This window comes from Sebastes umbrosus, chromosome 2 (genome assembly GCF_015220745.1).
Source record: "Sebastes umbrosus isolate fSebUmb1 chromosome 2, fSebUmb1.pri, whole genome shotgun sequence".
Taxonomy (NCBI): Eukaryota; Metazoa; Chordata; class Actinopteri; order Perciformes; family Sebastidae; genus Sebastes; species Sebastes umbrosus.
In genome coordinates this window covers 5,889,120-5,910,344 of record NC_051270.1, presented here as the reverse complement: position 1 = coordinate 5,910,344, position 21,225 = coordinate 5,889,120, and the positions used below count along the sequence as shown (strand labels likewise).

The 21,225-nt window shown below is 40.7% G+C and overlaps 1 protein-coding gene and 1 long non-coding RNA gene across 2 annotated transcripts in view; one reads left to right on the top strand and one right to left on the bottom strand.

Annotated features, from left to right (window-relative positions):
• The window catches only part of si:ch211-186j3.6 (neural-cadherin), a 338,768-nt gene that overhangs the window by 174,227 nt on the left and 143,316 nt on the right, over positions 1-21,225 (top strand). Inside the window, exons 16-22 of the mRNA XM_037746583.1 lie at positions 3,006-3,149; positions 12,750-12,870; positions 13,161-13,323; positions 15,398-16,066; positions 17,803-17,994; positions 19,689-20,132; positions 20,304-20,634. Of these exons, the coding sequence (XP_037602511.1) occupies positions 3,006-3,149; positions 12,750-12,870; positions 13,161-13,323; positions 15,398-16,066; positions 17,803-17,994; positions 19,689-20,132; positions 20,304-20,634 (2,064 nt within the window). The remainder of the gene's footprint in view (positions 1-3,005; positions 3,150-12,749; positions 12,871-13,160; positions 13,324-15,397; positions 16,067-17,802; positions 17,995-19,688; positions 20,133-20,303; positions 20,635-21,225) is intronic.
• Positions 15,961-20,368, bottom strand: LOC119474537. The gene is made up of 3 exons (XR_005203579.1): positions 20,275-20,368; positions 16,233-16,360; positions 15,961-16,081 (listed from the first exon to the last, which is right to left on the bottom strand). It is a non-coding gene; the product is annotated as an uncharacterized LOC119474537 (long non-coding RNA).

Sequence of the window (21,225 nt, the reverse complement as noted above, 5' to 3'; positions counted from 1 at the left end):
ACCCTACTCTGTTGAGTCTTAATGGTGTCCAATAATATCTGTGTATTATCTTGTATTGACTTGACAACTCCTTAAAACGCTTGTGTGCTTCTGTATATTGTACAATAAAGTTCCAACTATGAGGGAACTTCACAGAAATAATTACTATTACGGGTTTCATTAACTCCAGTAAACAATGGTGGTAATGCATTCAGTTAAACGTTTGTGACACATTAGCGTGATGGTCCCATGGTTTTACTGGCTGAATAAAAAATGTTCACCATGCCGAATTTAACGAATTTAAAAACTACCTTTATGGATGGATAGGATTTTACATAATGAACCCTTTGCTGCGGTTCTCACCAGCAGACTGCGTCCAGATAATTTTAGCACCCACAGCTGCATAAAGCAGAGCTGCCAGCTCTCATCACTTTTATTGCTTTGAGAAAGTATTGATTGAGTGCTCAACTGCATTTGATATCTCCTTGGTTATGTGAGGATACTTCACCTGCATGGCTCGATAAGCTTCGTATTTGAGATAACCCCTGAAAAATCTTTTTCAAAAACATAAAACTCTGGTAACTGTGATAACTGGCAAACCTGAGGTGAATTTTATCTTCAGCCCAAAATGTTTCCACCAGAGTCCTCTGGGAAGCTAATGGGCTACTTAGTTTACTTGAAGCGTTCACTTGAATTTAATTAAGTGAAATTGCTAATGAATATCCTATTCCTAATTTCTCCCTTTTATCGTGTGTCCTGTTCAAGAGCAAAATAGTCTTCCTCTAGATTTCTCCTAACAACCCTTCAATTAAAGTGGAAGCTTGTAAGACAATATTTGTTAATTTATACTGAACATAACTTGTCCGCTTTTTTCTTTTTATGCACAGAAAATTGGCTAAACATTACTCAAAAGCTCCAAGGTGCAAACCCTCATGTGTCATTTGGAAAAAGGAAATAGTGAATGAAAAAGAAAAGAAGTACAAGAGAGGAAGGCTTGATGATATTTGCACATCTACACATTAGGGCTGGGACCATACACCTATAGTATCTCCCGATTCGATACCATCACGATACTTGGGTGCCGATTCGATATTTATTGCGATTTTTTAATTATTGCAATTCTACAAGTATTGTGATTCGATATTATGACTTATTACTTTTTTTGTTAACATATTTACCACTAGACCATGGGAAAAATTTGAATCATACACTTCTAGGGACTTTTAATTTGGAAAATATCTAAATGAATACAGTCAAAGTTTTTATTTTCACTATGCATTTAGTCATATATGTCAGTCATTGTCAGGAATTTTTTATTAAAGTTTTTCCAGCAACCCAAAAATCAAAGAATAAAGACGTCTCCCTCACAAATTAGTGGTATTTTCTTTTTAATTTATAAGGGGGATGTCATGTTTTATACTTCTGGTGAATATAATCCAATCAATCTTATTTCCATATATGTATTTTGTACATACAGTTCCTTTTGTTAACACCTTATTTTGAAAACCGGATGTGTATACTTCCGCTAACTTCTTCAAGTCCGTCGCTAGCTCTCCCGTCAGCTCCGTTCTCTTAATACATCCATGGTCAGCTCTATCAGGGCCATTTGAATGCATTTAACATAAATGTCAGTATATGGGTGCTCTACTGTTGTAGCGTCGGCCGATTTGACCACGGAGATGCTAGTGACGGCTGGCTTGACCGCACGTTACTGCAATACGATAAAGTTCCGATAAAGTTAATATGCAGCTTTAGCCATGATGTCTAGCTCTCCTTTCCCTGCAATGTGCGAAACCATGCTTTCCATACTTAACTGGATGTATAGTGTTTACCATTTTGGATTTAACATGTGAGGGTGCCGGACGTATCCGTGCAGACCCTCCGCCGTTTGCTGCATTCTCATTTCGTCTTGCTGCGGTTTGTTTTGGTTGACGGATAAAGAACAGATATAACGTTGCGTTACTCAGACTACAACAATGAAAGTGGTAACGTCCTTCTACCTCGGCATAGACTCAAATTAATAAATATATAGATTCTGGCATTAAATATTCAAAGAACTGTGATACATAGGTGAATCTTTTTTTTCCCCCACCCCTACTACACATACAGACAGACACACATGATCAGCACCAAGTTGCAAACTAAATACAGCAGAATGTTGTCAAGTGGTCACAAAAATAACCCTGATAAACACTGTTTTCACAGGCAATTATCAGGCTCTCCTGCTACTTACAAGTTAGTGTGGGGGATGGGATTGGGAGGGGTGGGATTTTTCGCATATACATGTATGTGAAAGTGTGAAAACATTGGTGCAGCATTAACAGACATGAGGGAGGATGAGGGGATGGCTGCTACATCTGCTTATCCACTTTCTGTGTTTCCTCCATCCCTCCCTATACCTCTCTCTCTCTCTCTCTGAAAGATTCTGAACACGTGCAAAGCCCTGGCATCTGCGACTTGTTTTGTTATAGCTCCAAGGGCTGTGTTAGTTTGCTATCTGTGCCCTGAACTGTATAACATCTCTTCCACCCTGGCTTAAATAATTTATCTCATCTTGAAGCGTGTATCGCAGATTATGCTCGTTTTGATAGCGATATCAAAGGAAGCTTAGTATGTTGGGTTGCTCAACTACCGAGCCTTACACCGATGCCCCCAGGGTGCTTTGTGCTCTGCTTCAGCCCGCGGTCGGATGCTGAAGGAAAAAGAAACAGCCGGATTTAATGGTAAAATAGACCGAAATAGTGGAGCCGGATGACAGTTGTAATAGAAAAGTGGCAGACAACGGTGGATGGAAGAAAAAAAAAAAGGATGTTATTTTTGTTTCTGTCTGTGCATGAAGAAATGTCTACTTTCCATCTGTGTATGTGCGTGTGTGTTAGTGTGCATGCTGGTGAAAAGTGACTAAATCTCTTAAAGGGAGATAGACAGATGTTCATGTTCACGTTGACAGAATAAGAACAACCTCATGTTTATAATCGCCTTTCTACTCTTTCTCTCTCTCTCTTTCTTATCTTTTTTATTTTCAGACACAGCATATGTTCGCGTTTTTATCAGTGACGTGAACGATAACAAGCCAGCGTTTGCACAGGCATCCTATGAGGTGGATGTGGATGAGGATGCTGACGTAGGCTTCGCCATTCTCACCGTCAGTGCCAACGACGGGGACGAAGGTGGGTGGCATGGATAAAGGAATGTGTATATGTGAACGTGTGTTTCTGGGAACGGGGCGATGTGGATACAGAATGGAAAGTGTAGGAGTGGTGGTGGGGCTAGTACTGTAAATCCATACTCGAGCACATTTACTCAAGCACATTGCTAGAGTGTTTCTCTTTTTCCTCACTCAAAAAAAAAGAAAAAATCACTTTTCACTTCCCTGCTTTTGTTTGACCCCCTTTTGCTCTGAGGGAGGGAAAAAAGGTTTGCACTACAAAACATGTCATTGAGTCATAAAACCGCAGCAGTGTGTGAGTTTGAATCAGCCACTTTAGAAGAACCCATTGAATATAACATTTTGATACAAGGCAAAGAAAGAATCTCTCAAGCGCTGAAATGTGTACCTTCACCGTCTGGGTCAAACAATTCTCACTGTTGAGATGTCGCCGACTGCAGCTGGTACATAGGGCCGTCGCATTAACTGCAATATTGCAATACCGTGCTATTTACACGTCAGCCGTAGGGGATGGCGAGCAAATATTTACACTATGCTACAAACAGCAACAGCATGACGAGGCGCTGAGCTTCTATTCTGAGCTGAACGCTGCACGTTTGGTGTTTTTTTTTCTGGTTACTGAGAGGGTTCAACTTTGGGTAAAACGCTGTCACTTTTTTACCCCGCCGTCCAATCACAATGGAGGAGGGGCGGGACAAATACCACAACGGCCACCCGTCACATCCTATACGTTCAAGTGCTAAACAACAATGAAGGAGATATTGATACCCATGGACCGGCAGGTTCTCTCTCCCTACGTGCTTCAGCATACCTTCATCCAGAACCAGTACTCTACCTCGTGCGACATTTTTACTTCTAACGCTTATTCCGTATCATAGCAACCAGACACAACCAACGCGTCTCAGCTGAAAAAATAAACACTGCGCCTCATTGCCCTTCAGCATTCTGCATTTAACAATAAACAAGTTTTTCATTAGTTTTAAAACAGTCATCTTTGTCATTTCAAAAGCAACAATATGCCTAATCATGGTCTAACAATAAAGCCTATTTATACAGCACTAAAATTAGGATAAATTACATAATTTGCAAAAAATTAATTAAATTGCAATGACACCGCATATCGCGCTGTTGAGCCAATCATCATTACCGCAGAGGAATTGGCGACAGCCCTACTGGCACATGTCCCTGGAGTTTTTTTTATTATTTTTCCAATTTGTTGCAACATTTTAACATTAATAAACTGTGTTTAGCCCAAGTTTGAGAATGTGGTTTTCAGTTTAGTCAACTGCTTCAGTGATTCCTTTCACGTGAAGGCACATGCTTCAACATGGCTGCATGGCTGGCTTGAAAATGTCTGTGCCAGTTTTTCCTCGCCAAAATTTAGCAGAACTTTGTAGCGTTATTTAACCTCCTTCCCGACAAGCTAGCATGACATGATTCCTTGGGTTTTCTAGTTTAGTCCCTTCATTGTAGCTCGATAACTGAACTTGCTACAGCCTCTGAAAGACAGTAAAGTCAGTCGGGATTGCAGATCTCAGGGGGTTAAACACCCTCTATAAGTTACATAGGCCTAACTGGTTGACCTTTCCAGTAGACTTTCCTTTAATAAAGCACAAATTAAGAGACCTGGTTAGGATCTGAGAGCTTGCCGGGATCCTTAAATACAGAGATTTAAGGTTTATGGTGGAACATGACGAGACACTCGTCTCCCATAGCCAGAGGCAAATGTCAGCTCATGACAGAAAAGACAAGACCATTATTACTCTGAGGAATGAAACGTCTCTCAAAGCCTTGCACTAGCTTACACTATCAGAAGGCATCTTGTAACCGGGTAGAACTCTGACCAGAAAAGGTCTGGTAGTTATAGATCAACAACAACATCAAAGGAGAATTGCTGATTGTAAGTGACTAGGGCTTGCGTAACAGAGGGGTCACTGCAACAGACATCAAGATACAGCTGAGAGAGAGTCAACAGAAAATGTTTTCACTTCATCGGAGCAGAGAGGACTTGGGGAAGTAGGGCTGATAGATCTTTATTTAGCCATCAAAACAGAGCAAACTGGATAAATGCAACTGTTATGGCTAACGTGTTGGCAAACAGTTGCCCACATACACTCCAGCCTACATGGACCAACGTTTAATTGGAGTCATGTTTTTGTCCACATGATGAATCAGAGTCCAATATTAAACTCTCATTTTGTCGCCACCAACTCCCAGTAAAGATATTTTGGGCTTCCTTCACCAGGTAGTTGCTAACTTTGCCCGTTATGTCATTTGGTGCTGGACAGGTAGTGTAGAGTAGGTTCAATCAGGGCCTTTTAGCTGGAAATGGCTACGGGGTTTCTTGAATAGTGAGGCTGAAAATGCAGCAACCTTCAAGGTGCCATGTGGAGTTTTCCTGTAAACAACCAAAGTTTCCAGCAAAGGGATAATATAAGTGTGTGTGAAGTAAGAAAGAAAAAGTTCTAACTATAAACTGCTTGGGACTAATTATTGCTCATGGCTCATGTTCAAAATCATAATGAACTTGTGTCCGTGTAGTGGTGGACAAGTGTTCTTCTACCATTCAGGTGCTTTAGTCGGCTTGCTGCCTTAACTGCCTTTAATAACAGCACCTTTAGTTTAGGCTGATGGGTACAAATTCTTCCCCTCACACTATCAGACACTACTCTGTACCTTTTAAGCTGGATCAAATGGTGGACATCTGGGGACCATTATGTGCCTGTTATGGCTCACCTGTGAAAATTGTACTTCTCCCGACTGAAGCAATACCTCTGTGTAAAACAAAAGAGAAATTGGAAGTCACTGTTGGATTGAAAAGAGTACCCGCACTTTGAGCTGTCATCATCATTCAAACCAATTGAATTTCACCCAGTAAGAGCCTGGGGATGGTGTTCACGTATTTACTGCTGCTAGTGTTTTTGCTTTGCAAAAACCTCCAATCGAATTCTGCCTGTAAGCAAGGTGTTTGAAAGCCGGAGCCAGTCAATATCGGGACTCATAAAGGTCTCATTACCTCTCGCTTTCCATCCAAAATTTGTCAAAATAACCCTCAGAGAAATATACTTTAAATTTCAACTCACCTCACTCTACCCCTGATTGACCTAACTAAGTAGTGAAACTCATGCTGACACCAGCTCCTGGGAGTTTTTACAAATGCTTCTTCAAACACAGTGTGTTTCTGGCCTTGGTGTCTTTGCTATACACACACACACACACACAAGGAGGAAAATGCTCAAAGAAATAAGAAGAGAGAGAGAAGGATGCACTGTAAATGTGAAGATATAGAGACGATAGAGGTATAACTCTCATATTATCTAGCATTTAATATAGTAGAGTGCAGATGCCTGATGTGCACCTGTGATAAGTAACCCTTCAACAGCTACACATACACCCACATAAAGTCATGAAAGGACACCTATTTGCTTACTTAGTTGTGTGAGTGTAAGAAACCTGCTGGAGTCCAGAATAGAGTTATTACCACCAACCGACAGAGATGGAGGATGCTGACACACTGACATGTTTGATTATTCTACTTTTATTGTGTGTAAGGTTAAGTTGTTGGAGGATGAGAGGGAGGAGAAGGTCGGGGAAGGGATTTCCATGCTGCCAGTAATGAGGACGATGCTTGTGCATATTGCATAGCTGATGCAGCTAGTATACACCATATATTATGTATTAACTGCTCCTTACCAGTCCATTTAATATCAGTGTATGGACCACTACATAGAGGCAGAATTGAAGATGTACAGTATAGTGTGGCGGCATAGCTCAACATGTCATAACAGTTCTTCATTTTGTGATAAAAGCACCAACTTCGGCAGATGTGTTGATGGATATATTGGGAACAAAACTCGATATTGGGTCATCACTAACTCGCATCCTGGTGGCCGTGGCAGCCATTTTTCAAAGTAGCCACCAGCAGTTGGTGAAACTTTCCCACCATATTGGACCCGCATACAATAAGGGACATAATCAAGGTCCTTGTAACCCTGACAACCTAATAAAATACTACCTCACATTTCTATGGACTTTTTCATTGAAACAGGTAATTTAATTATATAATAATTTGATTATAGTGCTGTGAATGAGTAAAAACAGTTGTGGTAGTATTGTTTTGTCAGATACTAGAGCAAGCATTTCTTTTTTTTTATTTAGAAAAGTATAGAAGCATGTATGCAACATACCTATAATTTTTAGAATGTTGACATCTCATTGATAAATATACTCACTTTAGTAGTAGTAGTGTATTAATACTAGTACAAGTACTATAGTACCAAAACGAGTCGGCTTAGTACTAGTTGTTCTAGTTGAATTTCTTAGTCCTAAAATATGACATCCTTTCAGACTAATGTACTGAATCTGTGGTGTTTGTATTATTGCAGGTCACATAATCAAGATGGTGGTGGTACTGACTAATTGACTATTAGTCCGGGCATTTTACCTAAAGTAACCTCATACAAATTGCAACAAAAACAAACTCAATGGATTTGTGTGTACTCAAATTGAGAGAGAAAAAGTCTTTACCTCATAGGTGCTTTCTTCTATCATCCCTGCGATTCATGACTTTGTCAATCCATTTGTTCCTAATGACTTCCTCAGTCAAAAGCACCCAATTGCAGCTTATGCAGTTAAAATAGATTAAAATAGAAAGTAATAAACTAATTTAAAGTATCATACACTATTGTGAATTCACATTTTGAAGGAGACAGACAGATGCAGCAGACACACATGTCCTCATGTGCTCTGTCTATTTTTGTTTTACACAATATGCAAATTAACTGTAACTTTCCTAAAAAATTATAATATTTTTTTTTATTCAGATGACATTAATTGCATAACTAATAATGTTTTGAGAAGAAATAAGTTAACATTTGTGTCCCATCCACCGCCCCCAACCTCCATCATATATGGAGTTTCACGCCATCTATACTAGAGCGCCTGACTTCCGCTTTTGCTCTTCATAAATACTACAGCCACTAGAGGTCGCTGTTGTCTTCTTTTATTCTTTTTTATGGTGCTCGCTCATGTGAATCTATGATAAAACCTACTAGTGGGTGTAGCAGGGCCCTACTGTCCCACATCTATAAGGCTTATAACCACTGATAATGCACATTTAATGACCTGATAACAGTCTAACTGGTTGGTTTATTACAGTAGTTTATTCTTGGGTCCAAATCTTTTCAGTAGCAAATTCTCACCTCCTGTTGGCTTGCAAGGTGGCTGCTGTCTTCGCACAGAAGTTTCAAAGGATTCGACTGTTTCATCCAAAAGATGTCTACTCCTGCCACATGACAGCATGTTCCACTAAACAGCTGTTGATCGGTTTGCACAATATGTTCCAATCAGTCCTCGCTTTGCAAACAAACCACTATCTATGCACCACTTAGCCTTCATCTTTTTATGTGATGAAACGTAAACACTGGGAGGAAACCTTTGGGAGCCGCTGTTCTAAAGGCCACTTTGAAATTGATTGCATGTTTGTATTATCGTAGCTGTCCAGTGTAAGATTATAAATCGGTAAACGTAATCATCGCCTTGTTTATGTTGGCTGTAAGAAGGCTGTTCCTTGTGCTCTGCTATGCTGCACATGTAAATGACATTACACGACAGAACATTGAATCCACGTCAGCAGCATAGGGACAGTGTCCTTCCCACGCTGTGGTCTATCAGTATCGGGTTTTGTGCGCTCTTATGTGCATGTGAATAAGTGTGTCTCTTTCCCCCCCTGCTCTCTTGGCTGTATACTCCAGTTTCAGTAAAGTACAGCACCGAGGGAGATGAAAAGAGTTTTGAAATTGGTACAACTGGGAAAAAAACATTAATTTTCTCTCCATTTGTTTGTTTATTTTAACCATTGTATTACCCCTTGTGCTGTTTCCTTTGTCCTTAGGGTCTCAGCAGTTTTTTCTAAATACTTCAGAGATTGAGAAAACTAGAAAAAAATAAGAGGGATGCAATTGCATATATCCCCAAATGTCTCATTTAAAATGCCAACAGACAGACGGTACAAAACGATCTGGATTACTGCATTCTCCTCTCTCCTTCCTTGACTTTCATCTTGCTAATAAGCTGTGAATCTCATCTCGTCTTCAGAGGTTTATCCTTTTCCCTTTCATATCAACATGAGGGGTGGTAGATGCAATGGTGATTGAGATGCAGACCTTCGCTTTACCAGTAATTGTATTGAGGGGGAACATTTTGTTGATCAGCATAATAGACTATTAAAGATGCTTTGCACAGCTTTCTGAAAAAAAAAAAAAAAAACATTATTAAGCGAGGTGGGGAGAGAACTTTCGAGATGAGGGGAGGGGGAACTTTACAGCAATATGGTTTTTAGATGACTTGGAACAAATGGATTTATTCATTATTCAATGAAAAATCACTTTTGGGAGGCAGAGTAACGACACCTTACTGCTTTAAGTCCTAAAATCTGATTAGATTCTAAGTTTATATACCATGCTCAATCAACCCGTTCTCACTCCCAACTCGTCAAATACCGCTGTTTGGTAAGTGCCCCTCGGCATCAGAGACATACGCACCCTTTAGCAAAAGTATGTGACAAACTGGGTTTTCAACTAACTCCATTGTAAACCCGGCCGTGGTGTTATTCGACGGTCGGAGCAATTGACGTAGTATTAATAGCGAAAGAGTCTATTCAGGACGGGCGGGAGAGGTGGAGGATGGGTGAAACAAACACAAGACTTTCAACCAAGAGACCAGAGTTCATGTCCCGTGTGAAACTAAAAGTAACGTGACTTATTTTGTGATGTCAGTCTTTAGTCAAGCGACTCGTTAGTATCATCAGCCCTGTGAGTCACTAGTCAGTGAAGTTAACGTCAACCACGACCGTTTCCTAATCCTACCCAAGTGATTTTGTTGCCTAAACCTAACATCCTGTGATAATGGATTTCCAATTTATTTTGAAAGGACACTATGCATGTAACGAGCGTATATTGACACGCCGTCCCCGGCCCGTCCAAAAGTAACGCAAGACGGGTACCTTGTGCGTTGGTCTCCGATGCCGCGGGGCACTGACCAAGCAGCGGTATTAGACGAGTAGGGAGTGAGAATGAGTTGGCTCAACAGCCTCGTCAACGCTGATCCTGGCCCGTATGTTGTCAGGAAGCCATATGAATTCTACTTATGTGAATCTCTGCATACCTCTGTGTCAACATAAACACCATCAAATTGAATTCCATCTTATTCGTCTGCTAGTAAGTTCACTTTAGCTGTGGCACTCACTCCGGCAATGAAAGACGCTGGATCTTAATCACTTCAGGACTATTCAACACACTATTCTTCTTAAATTCTAAAGAAAGCTCAGTGTTGTTTACTAGACAAGTATGGTAATGGAACTTTTCAAATCAAGCTTAGAGCACACTGCAAAAAAAGCAGCAGTATATGCAGTGTTTACATGCTTCAGCACACAGGACCTTGTACCGTAGGTACCCATTGTGAATGCCTTGTGTGATTTTCTGCTATTTGAACACATCCAATATTTAAACAGTTACACTGAAAGTGTAATGTATATAGTATATAGTTTTGTTTGTATTGGGGGGAAGCTGATAATGGATTTTTCTTTATTTTTTTTCTCTTGCAGACTTAGAAGATATGTGAACTTTTAATTCAGTACTTTCCTCAAGTCTGCCTGGCCTTGAATCCATCGTACACCCTAGAAACACAATTTAAATGCCATTATTATCAGCTTTTGGAAGGCAGAATTGCTTCAAGTTTGAATGGTAATTAATTTTTCCAGAACCTGCAGACAGAGCCTTAGCAGCAGACGATATGACATTTGGATTAACAAAGTCTTTTTGATACAGTTAAGCCCACATTACCCAGGAGGTGTTTATACTTACTGTTATCAAATTGATTCTTAAAGTGCGGGTAAAGCAAAAATAAATATGTGTTCTGAGTTTGTCACACCACAGAAAAATGTGTCATTAACCACCCAGCCAAATTTGAATGATGAAAAATGCCAAGTATATAAAATTGTGTTTCAACATCATGAAAAAATAAGCAGTTTTTTCTGTTCTGCAACGCTGGGGGCGTGTCCGCTGAAGGCGCTAAAACCAAGCCCTATGGCTGGCTGGATGGGGATAAAATAATTCAATCGCGCGGCTCATTTATCCACCGTTTTACAGCCGCAATAGTAGTGACAGAGTAAGCTATGTCGGAGCTTATGACATAAGCACAGGTTAACAAAACTTGAACCAAGTCCTGGAACACGCACACAGCACGCTCTCCCCGTACGACGGGCACACAGAGAGGACCGGTGAGAGACACACAGGGTCAAAACTTAATGGATTTTTTGACGGCCCACTGGGATCTGTCCTGGTATGCCAGATAGCCAGTACACCACTGCTAGCAAACTGTAGGCTGTGGTAAATAAGTGTTGTAACTGCCGACTGAATGGAAGAACCACTGGTGCTATGTGCTCTAGTTTTTATATAGTGTTGGGGGGAGGTGTTATGCTAAGGATGGCTCCAGTGCATCATTGAGCCATAATTTCAGGGTGCCCAAAAAATCCTGAACACAAAAACAGTCTAACTCCCCAATTCAGTACTATATAGTTCAGTCTTTTCACATTTTTTCCGCAATTATTTTCTAACACGAATAATGTGTTTGGAAACAAATTTCAGATTTTTCTTTATCCGGACATTAATGCCCTTATTATGATTCATAATGATTTTAAGACTTGCATTTCCTATGAAAGTAAACATATTGGTTTTATACAAATAATCAAAATTCTTTTAAAACTTCAATTTAATGCTGTATTTTCTAACATGTAGAGTATGGATGTTCCTATTATAAAAAAATGCTTTATTATTTTCTGAAGAATAACTCTATCGAATGGAAGTACATTCCTTTATTTTTGCATTGTGTTGTGATCATGGTCTATCTTGTTAGTGACATCAAAAGGGAATTATTACTTTGTCATTGTTTTATGTATTTTCATAGAAACAAAACGGTGGCTTAACTTAAACTGAAGAAATGTCATGTTTGAAGAGCATGGGTGCTAATTACTAAAGAGAGGACTAACTGTGTTGTTTGCAAAGATGCCACTCGAAGATGACCTTGAACACGGTCTTTGTGTAACATTACCAGACAGAAAACACTTCAGTGAGGTTATTGTTTCTGCAAAACCTAAGGTATAGACATCCATTGCAATACAAATCGTTTGACAGGCTTTAGTTTTTCTTTCTCTGACATTGTATTTCTTAATGGATTCATTTTCATGAAGATGCTATTCTAACGCAACAGTTCCACCTTTGTGAGGGCTGATGCTGCTTGTTCTTTAAAGACTCATAACAATCAGATCACACCAAACACGCAATATCTGATTCCAGTCCACCAGCTAAAGCGGACTGATGCTATCTATCTCAGTTAATGGAGACAGATTGGCGGATTGGCAGAAACAGACATCAATGGACTAGATGGGGACTTCCAATCCACCAAAGCCCTTTCATGGTACAAATACAACAGATAAGCTTTCACGGCTCCAACAAGACTTACTTAGGATACTCTGCTTGTCAGTAACTAAGGTTCATTTATACAAACTGTCCTTCAACACCTTCATCTTCTCCCTGTTCTGCAGGTGGAAACGCTAAGCTGCGCTACCAGATCACATCAGGGAACACGGGAGGGGTGTTTGATGTGGAACCAGAGGTGGGCACCATCTTTATCGCCCAGCCTCTGGACTATGAACAGAACAAAAGGTAGGAACACCTTCCAGGGAAGAATCCTTTGAGACACAATGTTTACTTTTTAACTCAAGTAAATATATGCTGAAGGATTTTACCTCAAATATACAGTGTTATTTCCCCTGTTGTATTACCTTCTGGCACTATAAATGCTATAGCTTTAAACTCCACTTTTGATACTTAAAAAATAAACTATACCTCTGTAGTTTCAGTGTTTAATATAATTTCAATCAAGTATCGTTTTACCAATCCAATTTGGATCGTATTTTGTGAAATCCCCTGACAAAGCTGTAACTTTTGCTCAGGTACAAGCTTCACGTCCTGTCTTCAGATGGGAAGTGGGAGGATTACACAACAGTGACGGTGAACGTGGTTAACAAGAACGACGAGGCTCCGGTGTTCACCGTTAACGAGTACTACGGCAGCGTAACGGAGGAGCTGGATGGCTCACCGGTGTTTGTGTTACAGGTACAGTGCAATCGTTATTCAGCTGCATGATGGAGCTTGTGAGAGGTTTTGCAGTAATCTGTTTAGTTGGCATATTATTCAGGTTATCACATGCAATTAGACAGTCACTAAAGGATTAAATGAGCTCATTTTCAGGTTCATACTTGTATTTTCAGTATCAGTATTCAGTTCCTGACATATGAAGGGAAGCCAAATCTGAATGGCTTGTTGAATCACATGTTTTTGGATCTAGACAGCCCACAAACAACTGACTGGGTTGTCTTATTTCACAGTTTGTGGGTTGGTAGGAACTCCAGATAGCCAAATGTATGTGCACAAGCACTGAAAAAATGAGTTTTTCATGATATGTGCCCTATAATCTAACCTGTCTTGTTTGTCAAAAATATGCCCACTGATAATTCTTGTAAAATTAGGACCAACTACTTATACACTGCAATACAATCTTTAGTCTTTTATCTCAATATCATATAAGTATCGATCGATAGTCGCCAGCTAGAAATAAGATCCTGCTTTTGTCTCCCTCCATCTGAAATCTAATACCAGACATTTTGAGTGGTAAATCTTCCTGTTGTGTAAATGGAAAGTCTGACTGGCATAGCAACAGAAACAAAGGGGAATGTGGCTTTACTGACGATCAATTACACACATTCATTCTTGTAATACATTGAAATGTTCAAGGCCTGCGTATTTGTTACACGTTCAGCCTTACTTTTTTGCAGAAGTCACATTATCCGCTGAATGGAAAAAAAAAGTTTTGTTGAATGTCTATCGAGTTATTAAGTCTTGAGTAGAAAAAACACTTCAAAATGTGAAATATTTATTTATTTCACTATTAATCATAGATTTGTCTTTTGCCTTGAGTCAACATTCATTCTCTTATTCTTTCAAGCTTCTTTAAAAGTCAGCAGAAATCGAATTGAGATTAAGGTCACCGTTATTCAGTTCTATCCCTTTCTTTCGTTTGGAGGGATCCATTTAAAAAAAAAAAAAAAAGATTGATTTTAGTTTTTATTCAGTGATTATGACCAGATATGCTCTATTGTGATATCATTCAGGCTTTGACCCTGAAGCACTCTATCATTCTAGCAAATAGAACACACATTTCAGCTTGTGTAAATTGTCACCCTTGTGTTGCATTCACACCAAGAGAGATATATTATATGATATATTTGAAAACCAAACGCTGTCGTGTCTGGGCTCATAACATCACTGGCGGCGAGCTGTATTCACATACAGTGCATTTGACTGTATCTAGCAAGCCACACGTTGCTAAAAATGATGCCGAAATAACAACATAATGATGTTGATTTGTAAAATGTCACAAGACAACAAGCAAACAACTTTTAAATTGCTTGTTTTCTGAATGGAGTTTGTATCGATCAGTGCCAGGCTATGCTCACATGTAGCTGCTACAACAGTCAACATAACGTCATCTAGTCATAAATACGGCAGCAACGTTGTTGTATATACCATAACCAGTCCGTGATTTATACACATACATTTATACACAGAGTTTGGTCCGGTCTCTCTACAAATATGATGTACTATTGTAGCTCTGGGTGCCTGCAAATGGCATTAAACATCTAGCTTAGCTCAGTTCTACATTAATAACTCACTCTTTGAATAGGTTCTCACCATTATTATCTGTATCTCTATTACATGAGACAGATACTCTGTTTTCAACCCCTTTAAAGTTATTCATAGTAAAGCCTGATGCTCTCTTCCTTCTCTTAAGAGCATTTTAAAAGAACACAAGTTCATTTTGGCTCTACATCACACCGCAATTACCACGCTAAATTGAAACATCTTTGGCCTGCCCAGGGGGGTGTAATTGGTGTTGATGTGTTGAGGATGAGTGAGAAGGAGCAGAAGAGAGGCAGGAGAGGTGGGGGTTGGGGTGAGTAGGTTGAACCTCTGCCAGGTTTACCTATCACATCAGTTCATAACTGCACAGAGAAGTTGTCAAGTGCTTCCAGCCCAGATATTACTCCTAGTCAGCAGCTTTTCAATAATTAAACAGTGTACAAACACGTGATTATGCTCTCATCCCCATCTCTGTCTTTTGATGTTGTAGGTGACGGCGTCTGACCCAGATAAAGATGCTGACCAGGAGGCCCTGCGTTACTCTCTCCATGGCCAGGGTGCGGAGAGTGAATTCATAATCGACGAGGTCACGGGCAAGATCTACGCTCAGCGGACCCTGGACCGTGAGGAGCGCGCCGTGTGGCGCTTCGTCGTCCTGGCCACGGACGAGGGCGGCGAAGGTCTGACGGGCTTCACCGACGTCATCATCAACGTGTGGGACATCAACGACAACGCGCCCGTCTTCACCTGCGCCCCCAGCTGCCACGGAGACGTGGCGGAGAACTCGGTTGTGGGGACGTCCGTGATGGAGATGACGGCCACCGACATGGACGACTCAGCTGTGGGTCAGAACGCCGTGCTCTCTTACAGGATTATGGGTAGCTTGGACGCCACAAACATCGAGGTGGGAGGAGTGCCGACCTTCTCCGAGATGTTCACCATCAACCCCACCACTGGGACCATCACTGTGGCCATGGGTGGTCTCGACAGGGAGCAGGTGGAGTCCTACCTCCTGGTTGTGGAGGCCAGAGATGGTGGAGGGATGACGGGAACTGGAACTGCTACCATACAGATCAAGGATGTGAACGATCACGCTCCAAGATTCACTGATCACTCCTGCCTAGCAAGGATCTCTGAGAGCGCTGAGTCCAATGCAGAGGTGGGTTGGCACCATCTTTATTTCAATCAGGAGAGACGAATTAACAATAATTTATTACATTGTGCATGACAAGATGAATAGTGCAAAGTCTTTGGCGAATAGACTCCATCGTGATATCGCATATTAAAGGGTGTAGTGATGTCATGGTGAGATAAGGTATATTCACCCCGAAGTCTGGTGTTGGTGGTGAAGGGAGTAGCTGTAGATCCGATGAAGGGATGTAGAGCAGGACTGGGCACTGGATATGATGAATACTGGAGGTGATGGGGTGGAGACGGATTGCATCGGTTCGTACTGCAGGGAGGGAAACAGTTTTAAAATTTGATAGCAACAATATGATTGGCTCGGGAGATCGTGGCAGAATCTGGTTGGTTAACTAAGAGTGAAACGCCCAAAGTCAGCTGATAGAGTAGGAGCTGTTGAGAGAACGAGAGACAGAAAGATTGTGAATGAGTGAGAGTGTTAAGAGGGTCTTCCTGAGTGAATTCACGCTAAGCTTCATTAGTGTATTTTATATAGCTATTAGCCACAGAAACCATATTCTCCAATTTATTTTAAATCACCTCTGTAAACATGGCGTAAAAACACATAATCCAGACTAAAAGTAACACAGCTGCAGCTGCCAAATGCAGGAAGGACAGCTGGTAAAAGAAAAAAAATTGCCAATGCCTAAATTAACAGACTTGATTTAATTTACTTAAATTCTTATTAATTAAATAAGACTTAATTTACCGGAACACTCAAAAGTCAGATGTATTCATCTAGATGGAGCAGTGATATAGATATAGCCTTCAAAATATAATAGATAAATAGATTACACTTCATTATACCATTTAGCAATAATATGGCGTAATTGACTATTTCAGCCTTCTTTCAGCTGCGTCCCCGACTCCGGTGGTGTGAAACGGACTAAAGAGAAAGTAAAAAAATAAACATGGAAATATAATTTAAAATGATAAGCACCCACAGCATACATCCAGCTGTCCTTTTTTGCATTTGTCAGTTTTAACTGTGTTGTTTTAGCCTGGATTATGACTGCAACTTCTTCGTATTTGTGTAACATTATCATATCATCTGCACACCGAGGTCTGGTTAGTCAGTAGACGGTGCTTTAGTATTACAGTAGGGGGCATTTTGCTGAACCACATACAAATAACGCACCAAACAGGTCTACATTATAACTCCAACAATACAGTATAGTTAATATATAATCTAATATAGTTACATTGTTAAACCAACCATCAATGGGGAAAATCCATTATAAAGTTTAAGACAGTTTACAGTCTCGTTTGAAATATTAATCATACTGGTTATGCAACAAATATAATAAAGACATGAGTTAAATATATATATGAAATGTAGAATTTTTTTTTGAGTAGATTCAGGTCTGAAAGATTTGCGTTACAATTGTTAAAATGTGTTGTTTTCTGTTGTTCTTCACAGGGAGGTCTCGCTTTAACACTGAGCCCGCTAAGTTGCGTTAATGCGTTAAAGAAATTAGTGGCATTAAAACAAATTTTTCATTAACGCATTATTATCGCCTTATCTTTGACAGCCCTAGTCATAATACAAGCTGATGGCAACTAGAAACCCCACTGGCTGCACTGTTTCAAACTCTGCTATTGTCAAAAATGCACCACCACCTTAGAGATTTCAATTAACGTATCAAAAATGTAAGAAGCCAACAATCCTAAATGAGATACTTGAATCACATGGATGTTATTGCTTGTTCTAAGGTCCTGGAGCTCAATGCAGAGGACAGAGACACTGGAGAAAATGCCCAGCTGACCTTTAGTGTTGTGGCTGGAGACCAGGAGCAGAAGTTCTACATGGTCAGTCACAAGCAGGAGCAGCGCGGCACCCTGAGGCTTAAGAAACGCCTGGACTACGAACGGCACAGCGAGCAGAGGTTCAACCTCACACTGAAGGTATGTGGAAGCCACGTTCAACAACACAGTCTTGCACTATTGGAGATTACTTTGATTCAGCTTCTGAATCTCTCTCTCTAATTCATTCATTCAATTAATTTACCTTTTGTGGAAGGAACCTTTAGTGAAGGGTGTTTAGCATGTGTGAAGGGGACGTAGAGAAATATAGTCCGAGTCCAGACTGACAGAAGCCAGATGATGAACACTGCTGTGGTACCTGATTTTAGTAGGCATCTGAAGTTTGGGTATATTCGAATACAATGTGTTCCTGGAAAGTTTTGAGAATTGTTGAAACTGATAGGGAAACAATGGAAAAAATGTTTTGGGAAATTTCCTAAGCATTGATCTCAAAGTTATTCATTTTTCGTCAGTACTCATAAACCGCTCAAATCAGCCTGTCAGCGCCTCCGTCAACAGCTAAGACAAAGAATTTCTCGGAGTAGAGGACTATAAAGTCACTCACAGAAGACACAGGATGTGTCACATTTCAGCAACAGACGAGAACTTTAAAGCTCCACAAGGCAACTGTTCATATCGGTGGCGGTGAGAGGTAGCTGTCGGAAAACAACCAGAAATTGTATAGGGTGATATAAATATCAGCTGAGGCACACTCATGCACACAGATGTATGGGTGGTGTGATATTGCTTCATAGCCAAGGGTGTAAAATAATACAAATATTTCACTACTTTTTATGCTTTTATGCACAACATCATAAATCTGTTCGGACGAAAATTACAATTAATTGCAATCACAATTAGAAGGGCAGATATCCGCCGAGGCCAATCTCACAGTGTTAACGAAAGAGAAAAATAATAGTGTAGCCGCCCCGTGATTCAGATCCGCTCCAAAATTGAATTGGTTCTTCCTTGGCCCATGCTGCACTCTTCCACCTAGTTTCATGAAAATTGTGCCAGTCGTTTTTCAGTAATAACGACTTTCACTTTTACTCCACAACATTTCCTAAATAAAATGTGTAATTTTACTTTGATACATTTCCTCTAAGCATTTTCATTACTTGTACACTACTATGTACTATTGCAAGCAAGCAGGTTTGGCAAATCGGTGGCCCTAGCTTGCAATTTACATCATTCACGTGATGGACTAGTGCTCTCAAAGTGCTCTCAAAGCCATAGTTAAGTTTCGATTTCCGCTCATATCCAGGCAGTCTGCATGTCAGATAATGCTACATGCTACTTGTGACTACGAGGGAAGAAAAAAATTGATTTTGTTCTTTAAATACTTTAAATTGTGAAGACCTCGATATTCTTTAAGTGTAATGTAGCCTCCATTTTAAGATTGTGTACATGTTAAGAGGAATAAACTTAATGAATCTAAAAAATCCAACTTGTTTGCTTTTTATTAACAGCATTTACTTGTACTTGTACTTTTAATATTTAAGTACAATAAATATCAGATACTTTAGGATTTTTTACTCAAGTGATATTCTAATAGGTGACTTTAACTTCTACTAAAGTTCTTTTGGTTAGATATCTGTACTTTTACTCAAGTGTAGCTTTATCCACCACTGCCGAAAACATAACCTCCTTGGTGTGGGTGATTACCGTACAGTGCCTTAGAAACATTACAGACCAGTCTGATAATATTTGACTGATAATATTGACGTCTTCACATTTACATCTTGCTTATACTGCACTTGTATGCCACGTGTGACTATATGAGCTTCCTGTTTTAGGTTGAAGACCTGGACTTCTCCAGCCTTCTGCACTGCGTGGTGGAGGTGGAGGACTATAACGACCACGCTCCCGTCTTCATACCTCACCTCCTGTCTCTTGCCCCGCTACCTGAGGACATCAGCGTGGGGACCAGTGTGGCACGTTTGGTGGCCAGTGACTCCGATTCAGGCCAGAACAGAGACATCACCTACAGCCTGTCGGAGGACTCCGATCCTGACGGGCTGTTCACCATCGACCAGTCCGGCGTACTCTCTGTGGCCCGCCCTCTGGATCGCGAGAGGATATCACAGCATTACCTGGTTGTCGTAGCAACCGATCATGGGGTTCCCCCTCTAACGGGCAGCGCCACAGTCCAGCTGCCGCTGTTGGATGTAAATGATAACGGACCAGAGTTCGAGGCGGCATACTCTCCAATAGTTTTTGAGAATGTGGTCGGACCGCAGGTAGGTTTGACTGAGTTTGATCTCAACATACTGATATTATGCTATGATTAAGTGAAAAAAAAAGTAAATTAGGAAGAAGCAAAGGAGAATTATTATCCAGTGGTGGTATGAATGAATAAAAAGTCAAAGCATAGCAACCCACAACCCCTCATGCTCTCCCTTCTTGTTCAGGTAGTAAGGATGAACCAAACGTCGACCCTCCTCCGAGCTGTGGACCGGGACTCTCCGGAGAACGGTGCGCCCTTCCACTTCGCCGTCTCCTCCGAGTATCGCCACAGCAACGACTTCTACCTCCAGGACAACCTAAATGGCACGGCGACAATAACGGCTCTGAGGACGTTCGACCGCGAGCGGCAGAAAGAGTTCCTCATCCCTATTATTATGAGCGACAGCGGCCATCCAGCCAAAACGGTGACCAGCACCCTGACAGTGACCATCGGTGACCAGAACGATCACGCACATGTGGCGGGGGAGAAGAAAATCTTCATCAACAGTCACAGAGGTGAGAGGGTCATCTCCATCATTAGGATGCAGTGTCCAACAACACAGTAAAAAAAGATTAATAAAGTGATGAAGCTCCAGACTTACTTACATGTATCTAACTCATTGTCACCTACTTTTTCAAGCACATTCTGAACATTGATGTCAAAGATAGTTTTCTGTCTCTGTAGGTGAAAATGATACTGCCAGACAATTAATTCCTAATGAGTGTGCAGTAATTAATGCACACAGGCACACATCATTTTTATTGTGTTTTTCACCTCTGCCTCAATCCACCCGCTGTCACCACATTATCATTGTCTGCATGACCGGTGTTTAGTCAGAACGACTCCCATGGTGCTATTCTAAGGGTCACAAAGGCAAGCCATTGCTCGATTTGACATGTAATTAATCACAGCTATAATATTTATTCTTCTTGAGCCAATCTAGGAACCCATCAGCTATTCATCTGGCGACGATTTAGCTTCTGGGGGCAACGGACAATATAGCCAGCGGCTATCCGGGCCAAGACGTCCTCTCCCGTGCCGTGGTCATTGTTTACAGTCTGATTAGCAACTTGACACGTTGTTTGTCACAACATAGCTTTTGTTCA